General features: G+C 38.4%; 1 protein-coding gene across 2 annotated transcripts; it reads left to right on the top strand.

Moving 5' to 3' along the window:
• Positions 1–197: 197 nt before the first annotated feature.
• LOC310888280 (butyrophilin subfamily 2 member A1-like) lies at positions 198–14,187 on the top strand. 2 transcript variants are annotated; one of them, XM_083814872.1, is made up of 15 exons: positions 199–500; positions 1,181–1,361; positions 2,190–2,337; positions 4,864–4,988; positions 5,736–6,092; positions 6,889–7,173; positions 8,088–8,186; positions 8,580–8,606; positions 9,158–9,184; positions 10,368–10,394; positions 10,745–10,771; positions 11,310–11,336; positions 11,934–11,954; positions 12,138–12,164; positions 12,801–14,187. In XM_083814872.1, exons 4-15 carry the CDS (start codon positions 4,916–4,918, stop codon positions 13,334–13,336), a joined length of 1,533 nt encoding a protein of 510 aa, XP_083670998.1. In that variant the 5' UTR covers positions 199–500; positions 1,181–1,361; positions 2,190–2,337; positions 4,864–4,915; the 3' UTR covers positions 13,337–14,187. The 2 variants fall into 2 exon arrangements, with proteins under 2 accessions (XP_083670997.1, XP_083670998.1); XM_083814871.1 differs by lacking the exon at positions 2,190–2,337 and having other exon boundaries at positions 198–500.
• The last annotated feature ends 1,256 nt before the right edge of the window (positions 14,188–15,443 follow it).

Raw genomic sequence — 15,443 nt, 5'->3', positions numbered from 1 at the left:
TTCCTTTCCTTTCCTTTCCTTTCCTTTCCTTTCCTTTCCTTTCCTTTCCTTTCCTTTCCTTTCCTTTCCTTTCCTTTCCTTTCCTTTCCTTTCCTTTCCTTTCCTTTCCTTTCCTTTCCTTTCCTTTCCTTTCCTTTCCTTTCCTTTCCTTTCCTTTCCTTTCCTTTCCTTTCCTTTCCTTTCCTTCACATATTTAAGAATTGCCCTCTGTTTGCAGACATACCTGTATCTTGGTAGTATTATGATACTATGATTCTATCATTTTTTCTCATACAGATCTTCTTGTGTCCTGTTCAAGATCAGGAAACAATTTAACAATTTCAGTTGAACTTTCTTCTCATTTTTATACTTCAGCTTTCCTGACTGTTGGTCATCCTGTCAACAAGGATTTAGTGCTCTCAGGAGGAGACTGCTTTCTCTCTTTCTATATCCAGATTATATAGAAGATTCCTGAAAAATGGATATCCTAGAACTGCTATGTGTGGCAGTAGAATAGAAAGGTGTTTTGTTTTGTTTTTTTGGGGGGAAGCTTCTTTCCATATTTCCTGTTTTCCATCATGGAAATATAAGAACTACTGTTGACTGAAAATGTCAGCCAAATAGCTTATTAACTTTTATCCAGATTTTATTATTGTTATTTTATATTATTATTTATATATTATTAGTAGTAGTATTATTTATCATTATTATTTCTTTAAACAAAAACATGACTCTGGAAACCAAGTTTATGAGGGCAAAGTGTGCCAATCTCCTTCATCGTTCTGATTTTTGAAGCTAGAAACACAATTGTTTCTAACCAAATTTGATTAAGCAATGGAGTTTCTCAAAGATACAAAGTTTCTGTAAGGTTTGTGAAAAAAGAGTTGCTTATTTCTCAAAAGAAAGACACAGATTTGTACAATACCAATGGAATTAATTTGAGTAGGGCTACATTCAGAATCAATTTCTCTGCAGTAACTGCATAGCTGAAGTTCTTTTGTTAGCTGAAATGCTTTCTGGGGAAATTAAATTAAATTAAATTAATTAAAAGAACACCCTAGGAACCTCCTCTGGCACATTTTATAGAAGGTGCAGGAATATCATCTTCACTTAGGCTGGATTTTACTCTGTACTACTGGACCCACTTTCAAGCACTCTCCAAGATAATTAAAGAAAAACATATTTTTTATCTTTATACCAGAGCATGAAATACCACTGCATTTGTATTAAATCCTACAGTCACTTAGGAAGGGAGACTTTTGAAGAAGCATAAGTGATGCTTAAAAACATCTTTCCAGAGGCAAAGCTGGAGAAACCACAAAGGAACTTGCTTGAAAATGAAACTCCTGAATGATGGAGCCCAGGATGACCATAAAGACCAGGTATATTGGGCTTATGTGGCAATACTTTGGTAGCAAATGGCATCTGCAACCATACTCCAGAAGCTGCCCGATGTTAGAGAAGATCCAGTTCTTAATGACTCCAAAAGGCCCAGAGCCAAGCCAAGGACTTAACACTGGTTTTGTCTCTGTGATAGCATATTTAAGAAAGGGAAATAACTCGTGCCACAGCAAATGGCAGAGGAATGAGAAAATGTATGAAAGAAAAAACCCAGCAGACACCTTATCCAATGTGTAAAAAAGCAGGTAAGGAGGGAGGCTAAGCAAGGACCTGCTGGTCAAAGTTTTCAGGTCTCAGCTGAATTATTATGCTCCCTCTACCGTCCAGAAGGTTGAACCTTCCTTGACTGGCAACTCTGTCTTGAATAGCTCTACAAAATGACTGACCCTTCCTAGGGGCCACAAAACAAATAAACACAAAATCAAACAAAACAGCAACAGTAACAATAGTGTTTTAAATCTTAGTGCAGTCTCATGTCAGTGACACAAAGAACACATTCCACCTGTAAGTGAAGGGGAATTAAGCCCTGTTTAGAAGTTCATTATTTTTTTTTCTGTCTAGGATCTGATTCTTGTAAATCAAGATATTTCCCTGCTCTCTACAGATCTTAACTTTCCCTCTCTCTGATACATAAAGAAAGCTGGTATAATTGAATCATAAGGTTTAACATTTCTAAATTACTTTTATTTCCTACATGGTCTTTGAGCAGTATATTCATGCTTCTAATTTCAAATCATCCTCATGGGTAATGGTCTCAGGCAACATCCCTTATTCTGTTTTCTCCTCTTCTGTTCATGCTGTTTTCTCAGTTTAATTGCAGCAATTGTCAGGAAGTCATACAAGAACATGAGTTGCACTGAACAGGTACACCGGTGTTTGAAAGTTGCACTTCGGATCTAGGTGTGTGGGCAAATTCCACCTTTAGATATCTCTTACTATAGATCTTCGGACCCAAAGGTAATAAGTTGCTAGTGGTGAAAGTTCAGTCTTTAATAGTTGTTAGCTTGAGTGAGCAAATTACTAAAGTCTACACCCTCTATAGATATGGAAAACAAAAGTACATATGCTCAGGCAATACAAGTCAACCGCAAAGATTCCTTACTTCCGTAACGCATGCTGAATTTAAAATGGATATTTTGAATACTCTTATTCAGGTAAGGAATTAAATTCTGTCTGAAAGAGAATTGTGCACAATTAAGTTTTTGGAGTGGTTTGTATGAATATTGAGACAGTCTTTTGCTATTTACAGTCTTCAGGGAATTATTTTGATCTGGACTTAAGATGGCTCCTTCTTGCCTGGATCAATGGGAATATATTATTGTCTTTTGTGGGTGACATTTTAAAGAATTCGTTAAAGATTGTTTAAGGCCCTTCTATAATATGAAGATTAAAACAATCTGCTTTCTTAAGAGTTTATAATGTATAAATCTAATCTATGATTATGGTTTTCATCAGATACTATCTACTAGCAACCTTTATTAAAGAGACTTGTTGTTGAAATCCTACTTTTTATTTGCTAGGTTGCTCGAAAGAGGAAGTTTTCCAAAATTCTTATGGTGGTTGGGGGTTGGGCTGAGGGCTGTAACTCACTGATTTGGAAATATATTTCCATTTATGAAAGCAAAATTGCCTTTTGTGTCAGAAATAGAGACTTGTTATACCTACTTGTCTAGTAGGTATATAAAAATATGATTTATTATATATACCACAACATAGATCATCTTTGTTAATGAAATATAACTGAGGTATAAATTTATTCTGTAAATAATCAATACAGAGGATACAGATTTGTATATTCATGTATGTATAAGCAATAAATCTTTGCTAATTTTTCCAGATACTGGTACAAATCAGTGAAATATTTTCTCTTTCTCTTTCCTTCTTTTTTCTTTTTTTCTTTTTTTTCTTTCTTTCTTTCTTTCTTTCTTTCTTTCTTTCTTTCTTTCTTTCTTTCTTTCTTTCTTTCTTTCTTATTTTTAATAAAATCTGATGTATGAACCTTTAGCTTTATTTGGAGCAGTGTAAATCAGAAATAAGTAAAAGTAAGACACAAAAAGCTCAGTAGTTTAGGCACAGTTTTTAATATTTTTATTCTTCCTTCCTACAGTCTAGATCTCAGTAAAACTAACTTTGCATTCCAGCAAACAGTTGGTAGTTCAACAGAAATAGCAATGAGTGAGTGCAGACTACATTGGGCATTTACAATTCCTAGCTTCCTTTTAAACTCTTTACTGCTTCATATTTTTCTTTTGTTAGGAAAGCAAAAATACACATGGGTTAGCTTTCACAAAGAAGTGAGCAGTGTGTGTATTCTGCAGTCCTTTCATATGGACAGTAATGCTTCTAGGCGCTAAAGAAACCAGTCCCTTCCCATGCACAGTTATGTGAGGCTGAGCTATGAGTAGTCTTGGCTGGACTAAATTATTTTTAGAGCTCATAGGGAAAGCTCTGGTCAGGGGAAGGTACTTACATTTTATACTATACATATATATATATGTATATATATATATATATATATATATATAAACAGTGGGTGAGATTCCTAGATTTGCATGTCAGTGTATCATCTCTGACTTTCTCTACAGCAACCCAATAGGTCACTTTGTCTTACCTATGTATTTCTATCTAAGTGTCTGTATATAGTTAGCTCATAGAGAAAGGAGGTCAGTTCTACTCATAGCTGGTTTTACTGAATGTATGGGCCTGGAATAATCATTTAAATGCTAATTCATTAGGAATTTCCCAAGTTGAATGCTTGCAATTCTTGATTTCAAATGGCACACACGTCTGCTAAAGTTAAAAATAATTAAGTATTTTATTCACAAAAGAAAAAAACACGATTTTGTTGTTGTTGTTGTCATCTTCTGGCATTTTTAAACATTATTTCTAAAAACCCTAGCTCCTTCCTCCATCAGGAAATTAACAACAACAGTTTTCACCAAGCAGGATCAAGTAGAGAAACAATATATGGAATTTCAGTGCAGAACAGGTGTCTTTTAGTGGGACTTAAAAATGAAGTTGCTTTTTTCATGACTTCTGCCTGCCTCATGGTGTCACTTGCCTGAAGTTAGATACATCTTGTTGGGTTTATATTTAGTTTCTCATCATCTAGAAAATATGTTGGCATCCAGACTAGAGGTTTCCTGAACACATAGTGTCTAAGGAACCCTTGGAGGTCAGGCCTGTGAAATGCACTTAAGATCCAATATAATGTCCTCCTAAGTCTCAGAAATATCACTCTTCCTCTGCTAGCAAGTAAAAGTCTTGGAAACATAAATTAATTGATCATTTTGCATTTAAAACAGCTTATTCATTCACTGTCTTAGTTTCATTCAAGTTAGAATTCATCCTAAACACCTTTAAGGATTTGTCCTTCTGTCACTCCATACACAGTGACATAAATATACATATGTAAGTAAACATATGACTCTGGTTCTTGTGTCGGTCTTCTAATTTTCCATTTTGTGCTTGAAAATATTACAGGAATCTGGTGAGATTTGCCCCGCAAGTGTTTCTTATTGATGCCTTCCAAACGATGGGTTCCAGGTTTCAGTATGCAATGACTCTTCACATTATTATTTTCCTACAGATAGCTCAGTTGGTCACAGGTAAGTCTGTGTTCTGTTCTAATCCAAATTTGATTTTAAAAAGATAATAATTTCCAGAGCAGTTGAGAGGAGAGGAGAGGAGAGGAGAGGAGAGGAGCGAAGCGAAAAGAAAAGAAAAGAAAAGAAAAGAAAAGAAAAGAAAAGAAAAGAAAAGAAAAGAAAAGAAAAGAAAAGAAAAGAAAAGAAAAGAAAAGAAAAGAAAAGAAAAGAAAAGAAAAGAAAAGAAAAGAAAAAGAAATAATTACAGACTTGTGTACGTTTTTTATCAATGAGTTTTTTATTTTGCAATACATTTGTAGCTATACTTTTTATATAGACACACACCATTCCCTCCACTCATTTTCTGAAGCTGAAACCAAAGACTAGCATTATATGAAATCGTAATATACTCCATTCATGCACCTTATACAATGTCTAAGCAATTAAAGACTCATTTAAACCTTCAATATAGGATTAGAATTAGATTTACTGGCCTTACATACCTGTTTCTAAGGGACTTTCCATTCTCTGTTTTAGAGTTGTTGTGTCTTCCACTCCATTTGTTTGGTTTCACTAGTCCCTGATTTTATAGTGTGAGATTATGGAACTTGCTCCTGAGATAACATCCTGATTGACAGCATTTTCTGATGAACTGTATAGAATAGTTCCTTTTTATTACATTCACAAATCTGATGTTACAGTTTCCTATTGGAAGTGCTAATGAGAACAACTGTGACACTCAATATTTACATCTATGTCTTCTTGCAGGCCAATTTAAAATTATACCTCCTGACAATCCTGTCATTGGAGTCATTGGGAAAGGCGTCATCTTGCCCTGTCAGTTGGAAGCTAAGACAACCCCCGAGAGACTTTTTGTTCAGTGGATATTTACTGGAAAATCCCAGAGAATTGATGTGACCACCTATGATGGAAAAAACAAACAAAATCCAATTAGTGAGGATAAGGCATACCAGGGCAGGACAAATTTCTTTCAGACTGAATTTAATAAGGGTAATGTGTCTCTTCACCTGAAAAATGTCATGCTCTCTGATGAAGGGAAATACACCTGCAGTATCTTTCTGGAGAATTGGTATGATGAAGTGGTGGTTGATCTGAATGTGGCAGGTGAGTGGAGTGTCAGATGTTTGCTACTTCTTCCTCAGTCCAGTTTTATAACGTCAGTAAGGACTGTGGGGTATGAACAGGTTGGATTCATTTCATCTACCCTTAGCCTAGCTTTTTTGCCAGAAGAATTTGAATGGTAACATAAATTGTTTTAATGTCTTACACCTGAGCTTTAAAATGTTAAAGGTAGCAGAGATGAATCTTGCAATAAAGCAAGCCTGTTTTTTGCAGAGGTGAAGTAACTGAAGCCTGATTGTGACTGCATTTGTTACTACAACCCTTTTCTCTTGCTCTAGCCCTCATTTTCTCCCATCTCATTTTTTTCTCCAGTACTCCAGTCTTTATCTGTTGATGACGTCATCCAACTTTGTCTTAGCAACAAATTTCCAGCCAGTGATATTATGCTTCTCTCTCTTTCTTTCTTTTCCTTCCTTCCTTCCTTCCTTCCTTCCTTCCTTTTTCTTTTTTTCTTTCCTTCCTTCCTTCCTTGCTTCCTTCCTCCCTTCCTTATTTCCTTATTTCCTTATTTCAAGTTGTTCAAGGAAATATCAAAAATCAGTCCAAATATCTGTCTTTATCAGGACTGTAAAAGACATGTTGCAAAAGGGTCCCACTCTAATGTAACAAAGGAAGAGCTATTTGCCAGCAAATTAATGAGAACTAAAATTCCAAATGTGTTGAATTCACACACTGTGTTTATAGGTAAATCTAGGCAAGATCTTCCCATCATGCACTGTTTGGTCAGAGAACATTTAATTTCCTGTTTGTTGGAGTTTTCTTGTTTGCTGTTCTATAGCTAAAGGTGATGAGACTTCCATCTTCCTGGATGGTCACGTCGGTCAGGGCATTGGCCTCACCTGCAAGTCACAGGGATGGTTTCCAGAGCCCGAGGTAGTTTGGCTGGACAGTAAAGGAGAGACGCGGAAAGAGAAAGTGATCACCCAAAGAACAAAGACTTCTTCAGGCATTTTTGATGTTGTAACTTCCATGAACCTAGAACCAGGATCTGACAAAGAAGTCTCCTGCAGAATAGTCAATAACCTCCTCAACACTGCATGTGAATCCCGAGTCCTGATATCAGGTGAGTGACCACAAGGGTCAATTTCTGTGTGGACCTGTCTGTTGTCTCTCCATTGACCCTGGAGAGATCCTGGACACCCAGCCCAGACATAAATGACAAGTGCTTAGGTGGATAACATAGTAAGAAGTCTATCTTTATGCTTTAGATTACTCGTTATATTCAAGATGCATCATAGCTATAAATACTAATGCAGTCATTAGCAGACACCAAGCTGTCACTGAAAATTTTGAGAGGGAAATATTTTGAAGCAGTAATGGGGAAGGCAACGCTCCTACAATGCTGCCAGGATAACCAGCACAGTGACTTGAGACAGCTGGTTCATATTGATAGGAAATACTGAATGTCTTCTCCCATCACCTTTTGTCTCCCTGACACCTCCATGATTACTCTGAGCTTCAGCATGTGCCTCTATCCAGTTTGGATTCCTCATCTGCAAAGTAGGCAATTTTATTTCAAAAGGAAAGAGGAGAGGAATCTTTAGCTTTTTTCCCACCTGAAATACCATTATAGATGGCTCTTCTTTGCTGAAAACTTCATCTCTTCTATAGTTAAAATACTGCACCTAGATGGGCTGCTCAACACATTGTTCTTATGAAGAGGTGACTTCTCCAACATGCCTCTATCCATGGCAGTCTGAGTCTGAATGAATATGGCATATGCACTGTAGGATCATAGTTTGATTGCCTTCACATGGACATTAATATTGACTCTGACAGCCTGAAATAGCTGGCAAAGCAGTATATGGATGTTTTGGAATTGAGGGGAGATCTTTAACCTTCATGAGTGACAGGAAGAGGTAATAAAAGATACATTACAGCAAATACAATGGCAGTAGACACATATCTTTGACCACTGGACCTGTCTTAGCTGTTTCACAATCATTAATTGAATGTAACACTTTCTATGCTTTACAGATGTCTTCTTTCCATCCACTTCACCTTGGATGACTGCCTTCATCGTAATTTTATGTTTCAGTATTGCTGTTATTGCTGCTGTGGGTGCTAAACTGAAGGGTAAGTATATCCACCTACAACAGCTGATGCAGAAGTTTTAGTCTACAATGTAAAACACAGTTAATAAAAACTTAAATAACATTTTAGCATCACATTCAGAAAGAAATATATGGGAATTGAGAGGGACAGAGGGAAAAAAAAAAGACAGACATATAGTTAAAAGTTGAATATGTTTGGGGTCTGCATCTGTGTGAATGCACAGAACATCCTTAAGAGGGAGGTAACTTCCATGAGACACAATTTTGTGTAATTACAAATATTTACAGGCACAGTATATGATTTTTGCTTTTAGAGTAGTGGATTTTTGAAAGAAAACTCTTTTTGGAAGTATGCTATATTTTCAATAGACTCATTGTCTTGGGAAAAAAATATTTTTTTTTCTTGTTTTTCCAGTTAATACTACAAGAAGACAAAAAGCAGGTGAGTAATGAGGAAATTAAATATAAAGCCCCACAAATCTTTTTTAGAAGAAAATGTTATGATAATAATGTGGTCATGATCAGTATTGAGGTATTTCAGTTTTGGAATGTGCCAAGAAGAAGTGGGATTTTTGGACACTGATCAGCTTTGAGTGCTGCCACTGATACTTTATCAGAGAGTTTTGCTTCCTCCACTCACACACAGATCTAATGAATCCAATATAAAGACTTTTTATTGAAATGCCTGCCTACTTGTATGTGGGAGTTCTCCTTGTCTCTAACACAATGAGGTAATAGCAGAGCTTCCTCTGTAAGTGCATGACATTGTTCCCATTCCAGTAGCTCATTTTTCTTTGGGCATTTCTAAAGTTTTCCGGTAATGAAATACGCCTATGTTAAAATATATTAGTTGTTCTGCAGTACCCATGGGTTCAACGTCCAAATAGCATTTCAGGCTTTTGACTGATATCATTAATCTCCTATTGTTTTGAGATAATGAATGTTTAATTCAATAATTAACGTTTATGTGTGTGTGTGTTGTTTTATTCTCAGAAACAAAGACAAAAGAACTTAAAACAGGTAAATACTCATTGCAAACTATCAGGACATCTTGGAAACATAAAATCACATACACTGCTCTAGGGTATTTTGATATTTCCAGATGTGAATCTCAGAAGTAGTATTCCTTATCTACATAATGGATTTAATGAAAATCGGCCATATTGTCCCTTATAATTAGATGTTATTGACCCCTCCATAGGTAGCTTGAAGCAGAATTAATCACTCAGGGTAGTACTTTAATTCTTGAAAGATGGTGAAGGGGCTGATGCACTGTGGACTAGTATGATTGCATAAATAACTCAAGGTATAACCTTATTTATTCTGTAAATGCAATGAAAATGCCATTGTTCTATAAGAGGTTTATGATCCAGTTTTTCATATGTGGTTTAATCTGCTTATAATTCCCAAAATTACGAGAGATGTTGTTGTGTTTCTTCGCTTGTTAGTTTTCTATATAATAAACCTTGAACTGTTTACTGCTAAATTGCATCCTATGGATTTAAATCAGATCTTCTAGTCCAGACAGTCTAGCCTGAATAAACAAGTAACAATTCCTGTTGCAATTTCTGCAAATGTCCATGTCATCAGCACATATTTCTTGTCTAAACCAAAGAATGATAACACAAATCAAGTAGGCCCCAGACATATTCTAGAGGATCTCAGTTTTCTCATTTTGGCCTTTCAATTTGCTAGTAAGATTCAATTTACTGAAGTCTCTAAAATAATAGAAGTCTCTGTGTCTTCCTTTGTTCTCTTTGGGATCAGGTACAAGAAACAGGAACATTTGGAGAGAAATCAGATTCAAACTGCCTGAGAAAGCTATTGCTGGGGAGATTTGATGGGGAGAGGAGGGGTGTGGATTTCCTACTTGGACTATAATGGACATGTAAAGTAACTAGACGAGATTGAGACATTCATCTGGTAAATACCTAAAAGAGGCCAGAGGAATGTAATTTCATCTCTTTAACTGGCTGTGAAGTCTCCTCAGAATTTGTGTGTTAAGTTACCTCGTTTTCATTTGACTTCATAATTCTCCATGCAACTTAACCTTCTTTACTTCACTAAATAGATTAGGTTGATTATAGCTGTTCTTATGTTAAAATGTTATGGAAGAAAAAGTATTCAAGAAAAAAAAATAATTTCACTTTTAAAATATGATACTGGAATAGACACAGAAATGATCATACATAATTTCTTTCAGAAAAAAGCGATTTGGAGGGACAATTAGGTAAGAACCTGGTTGTCATGTTCCTTTTAGTACTTCTCGTATGCATGCTACTTAAATCCCCAATAAAGCAAATTAGATGTACAATATTTTGATATGAATTATTTCTGGTTGTTTCTGTTCCCTTTAAGAAAAGTTATTGTGGCTTGATTTCATGTTAGATTATAAATTCAAAGATTCAAAGCATCCATAAGATCCATTTCCCATGAATATTTTGAAATTAGTAATTGAGTGCAATGACAAAATTTTAAAGCTTCTCTGATAATTTTTAACTTCTAAACTAAACCAACTGTCCAGCCCAGTAATGGTTTTGTTTCTGTTTTTGTTCTTTTTACCCCCATTGGTCAACTTAGAGGCACAGAAGAACACATTCAAAGGAGGTAAATAAAACACGGCAATTAAGACAATTTTTTATCAAAACTTACAAATGGATATATACATGAGAATGAAAATAAACTACTTAATTAGAAAACATGACAGCTTATTTCTAGTTAAATGGTTATTCTATTTCATTTTTAGCCACTGCTAAAAATACTATATAGCATGGTTTTATTTCTAAGAGTCTTGTGATGTTTTTCTGCCTCTGTCTAATATTTTTGCCTGGAGTCTTATTGTCTCTACTGGAATTTCTTGAACAGCTCTTACAGCTCTTGTTCTTTCTCACTTTCTGGTCAAATCATTAAAACATCTGTAACTAGCATCACAAAGACAAAATGAATGCATTGGTCTCCAGAGAAACACTGACTTGAAAGTTTAACTACCTATAAAATAAGTTCTAAGGAAAATGCTGTTTACATTTTTTCTTTTTTTCCCCCCCTTTTTTTTTCTGCATTACTTACTGACCCTCCACCAAGATACTTGGACAGTGAGAAATCCCCTTGCTATTTCATTTCACTTATTAAAGCTATTCTTTTGCAGCAACCTCTGAGAACATAAAGCAACTCGGTAAGAAAACATCTTGTATAAATATTATATTCTTGTGAACCTTACAAAAAATAAAGAAAGTGTTCAGATCGGTCTGATTATGTCATCCCTGGGGGTGAGGGGAATGCCAATACCTCATCACAGTGCAGTTATATTTCCCCCTCCAAGACAGATGTAACAAGGCATGCTGTAAAACCTACCTGAAATGTGAATAATCCTCCTTGCAAGAATCTTTTATACCTAAAGTTACAATAAATTTACAGACACCTATAACATTTTATGAGTTGTTTCATTACAAATCATGTCTACCCAAATCATGGAACTGACAGCAAAGAAGGAATTAATTTCCTCCATGCAACCCCAGGGGCTGACTTAATATTCTCTAAAATACTTGCTAAATGCAAGAAAATTGAGACTGTAGAGGCCCAGTTTCTGTCCTTCACCTTGCGACCAAGTCCCAAAAATTCAAACTGCAGAAATGCAAATTAGGATTAATATTTACTTGTGCTGTAGCTTTTCTTCTATGCTGTGGGTATGTCTAACATGGAAAAACTGAACCAGAAGGGAGAAAACCGTCACAAAATTAGTGTCAATAACTAGAACATCTTTTCCTTTCAGATCGACTAAAAGATGACTTGGGTAAGTGGTTTAAATTTTTTATTTTATTGCAATATATACTGCTGCTTTAGGTAGAATAAAGTCAACCCTGGGACAGTATGACAGTGATAACAATATAAGCATAAGGCAGAAATAATATAGGCTGAAAAGTATCTAACTGCCCTACAGAATCATAAAGTGCTATTGTCTCTTTCCTTTCTGCAGACTTCTGGGAAGCCCGGAGCCGTGCAGGTAAGCTGACAGAAAAAAAGGGTGTGAGCTGCACATGGGTCAGGGCAAACCCAAACAGGAGTACAGACCGGGAGAAGAACTCATTGAGAGCAGCCTTTTGGAGAAGGACTTTGGGATTCTGCTGGACTAAAGGCTCAACATGAGCCAGCAGTGCACACTTGCAGCCCAGAAGGCAAATGTATCCTGGGCTGCATCAAAAGAGGAGTGTTCATCCAACACTGTGACATGCTGTCACCTGAGTGGGATAAAAGGAAATGAGGGTAGGATGGGGCAGTTGGGAAGACTGAGAAAAGGAGTTGCTGAAAAGTGTCGAAGTAAAAGGCTGCGTGTGGACACCATTCCAGAGAGGATGGATGGCCACATGGTAAAGAGAAAGCAAGAAATTTATTGTGAAGTGAGTGAGGAGACAGAGTCAACTGGATTTACACCCCGAGAGAGTACATGGCTATGAGAGCTTGAAAGGTGCCTGTTGGTTCCTCAGTGACTGCTGCATGCCCTGTTTGGGGGAATGTTTCAATTCTTTGTTGAATCACACCAGGACTGCTCAGACCCTCAAAGGCTTCAACCCATAGTCCCCTGCAGAGACAGGTCCCTGAGTGGCTCTGCTCATTGGATTCTTCTTGTTTTCTCCTCCAGTTTTCATTGCTGTGAATCCTGACTGCCGAGTCCTAGAGCTCCCAGTGCCGGGGGCTCCAAAAGTTGAGGACACCTCATCTGAGCCTGCTGGCCTGAACAGTCCTTCCACTGTCCCTGTCCTGGTGGGGAAGGAAGGGTTTGCATCTGGGAAACACTACTGGGAGGTGGAGGTGGGCCAGCAGCAGGACTGGGTGCTGGGGGTTGTGAGGGAGAAAGAGGGGCAAGAGGAGGAAGGGACAATTGCTGGTGAGGACTTCTGGGCTCTGCACAGATCCCAGGGAGAGTTATTCTCTAGCAAGGAAAACAGCAAGATTGAGAAGAATATGGGTTGCACCGTGATTGGTGTGCTTCTGGACTTGGAGGAAGCACAAGTCAAATTTTATGAAGCAGAGCAGATGAACGTCATAGTGAAAATCCCTATAAGCCTTGGAAAGGAACATGCAGAAACGTTTTACCCATTTCTGTCCAAAGACAAAGGGACAGTCAAACCTGTTTGCCATCAGCAAAAAATTCCTGTTCCATTAAAGGCTCTATAAATTGGACTCTCAGATTTAATGGATTAGGGAAAGACAGTTCAGTTGAAGGTATAAGGGAAAATTTAAGAACTAATATTTCAGTAATGTAAAATTAAAAGAGAAGAAAATTGTGTTTAAAGCAGGAAAAAAAAAAGCAAGAAAGGAAAAAAGAAACGGATAGTATAAACAAGATTGGGATCATATTCAGAAAACTCTGGGTAGCTATTTGAGCTCCCTTTACAGGACATGAAAGTCTTATGAGTACAGCAACAGATTCAGTTGACTGAAGAGAGTAGCAATTTAGGTGGTGCTATATAGTCTGTCTTTCCTACAGTTTGCTCTAGAAGGATTTGCATCATTTTTTTTAATTTATATTTTTGTCGTAACTGTCAGCTGGAAGCATCTCAAACAGCACCACCTAAATTACTAGGCAACATGACTTGTGCTCCCTGTTCTGCATTTAAGTTCAATGTCATCTGTAATGTTAGGCAAGTGAAATTTCACCTTCTTTATAACAAGAAAATAAATAAATCTTCCTTGGAGAAAGGTACCTTTTTGAAAACTTTTATTTTAAATGTTAAGCGCATTAGAAGATCTATGGTAAGATAAACAAAACAAAAACAAATACATCAGCATCCCAAAAAGTACCTGCTGTACAAACAGAACAAAGAGGAGTCTTCCACAAGTTTACAGGACAAATCTGCTGTTATCTCAACCGTTCCAGACCCAACTATCCCATGGTAAGAGAACCCCAGACCCTGCAGCCAACAACAGCTCCACAGCCAATTGTTGACTTCTACTCCCAGTGCTTCACCTCCTCACACCCCTTGCCCTCCCCACCAGGATGAAGTACAACACCGCCTGCAGCCTTGATAAATGCCCTAAATCTCTGATATCACTTTGGACTTGGTGCAGGAATCCCCTGGCAGCATCATTTGTGCAGACATTGAAGAAAAGAGGAGTGACCTGGTCAGAAGAGGGTAAAGAAAGGAGCAGTGTTGGGACACAGAGCAGGAGGGCTTTGCAGGGACGATGCTACTCCTGAGATACAGCTAAAAACCGCGCGTGCTGCGGTGTCTGAGAGGACAGAAATAACAACAGGGGCTCAACAAATGCAGCAGACGTAACAGGGGCTGAGGCTGGGCCCCCTTCTGCTGTGGGCAAGGCTCAGGCGGCCACAGAAAGCCCACAGGACAGGTCCCAGCTGCACTGCAAGCCTCTGTCCCACCGTCCCCAGCTCAGAGCAAAGCAGACACCTGAAGCAGACGGTGCTCCCCAAAAGCAGCGCCCCAAAAGATGCTGGGGCAGGCGCCATGGGCAAGGCTGTCTCCTTCTGGCCCTGCCGTCCTGCTGCTGGCGCTCTGTGAGTTGGGGCATTGCTGGGCGTGGGGGCTGAGGGCTGGAGGGCTGCTGCTGGGGGCACAGGGGAGGATGGGGACAGCGTGTGCGGGGCAGGCGTGCAGCACTGTGGGGCAGAGTTGTTTTGGGGAAAGCAGGAGGAGGATTGCTTCCTCCAGCTATGACACAGATCTTGTATTGGGCCCATTTCTGCAGCACTAAAATGTTGTCTGGAGTCTTAGAGTGAGACTTTCAGAATGCTGGATACTTTAGGAAGCTATAGTACTTAAAGTGGAACAGAAAACACATCCAGAGCAAATTGGAATGGTTGCCAGGGGTGGAGATGAAGTAGTTTCTGGATGGAGACATGCTGGTGGGAAGGCTCCTGCTCAGCCAGGATCTAGCAGTGGGGATATGGGCAGCTAGGTGGGGGTGAGCCAGGTCACTGCCCCTCTAAGCAAAGCCATCTCTACCCCATGCTGCAGGTGCTGTCTTGACCTCCCAGGACATATGCAACTCCCCAGGTGATGGTGAGAGTGGGGATGGGTGGCAGAATGGAGATGTGTCTGGGGTGGAGATGGGAAGTGAGAGGGGGTTTGTTCTCCATGTCTGAAGCCCTGGACAAGAGACTTTTCACCATTTGGGATCCAGGTCACTTTGCATCTCCACTGTCACTAAAGCTGCATAGGGAATCTCTGCACTGTCTCCCCAGGTGACCTCCCGGCTCCAGCCTTCTTCCTGAACACCTCCAGAGCTCAAGAGGGGGAATTGGTTTCGCTTCGCTGCACCA

This window comes from Anser anser (genome assembly GCF_964211835.1).
Source record: "Anser anser genome assembly, chromosome: 32".
NCBI classification, from domain to species: domain Eukaryota; kingdom Metazoa; phylum Chordata; class Aves; order Anseriformes; family Anatidae; genus Anser; species Anser anser.
This window is presented reverse-complemented; position numbering and strand designations above follow the sequence as displayed.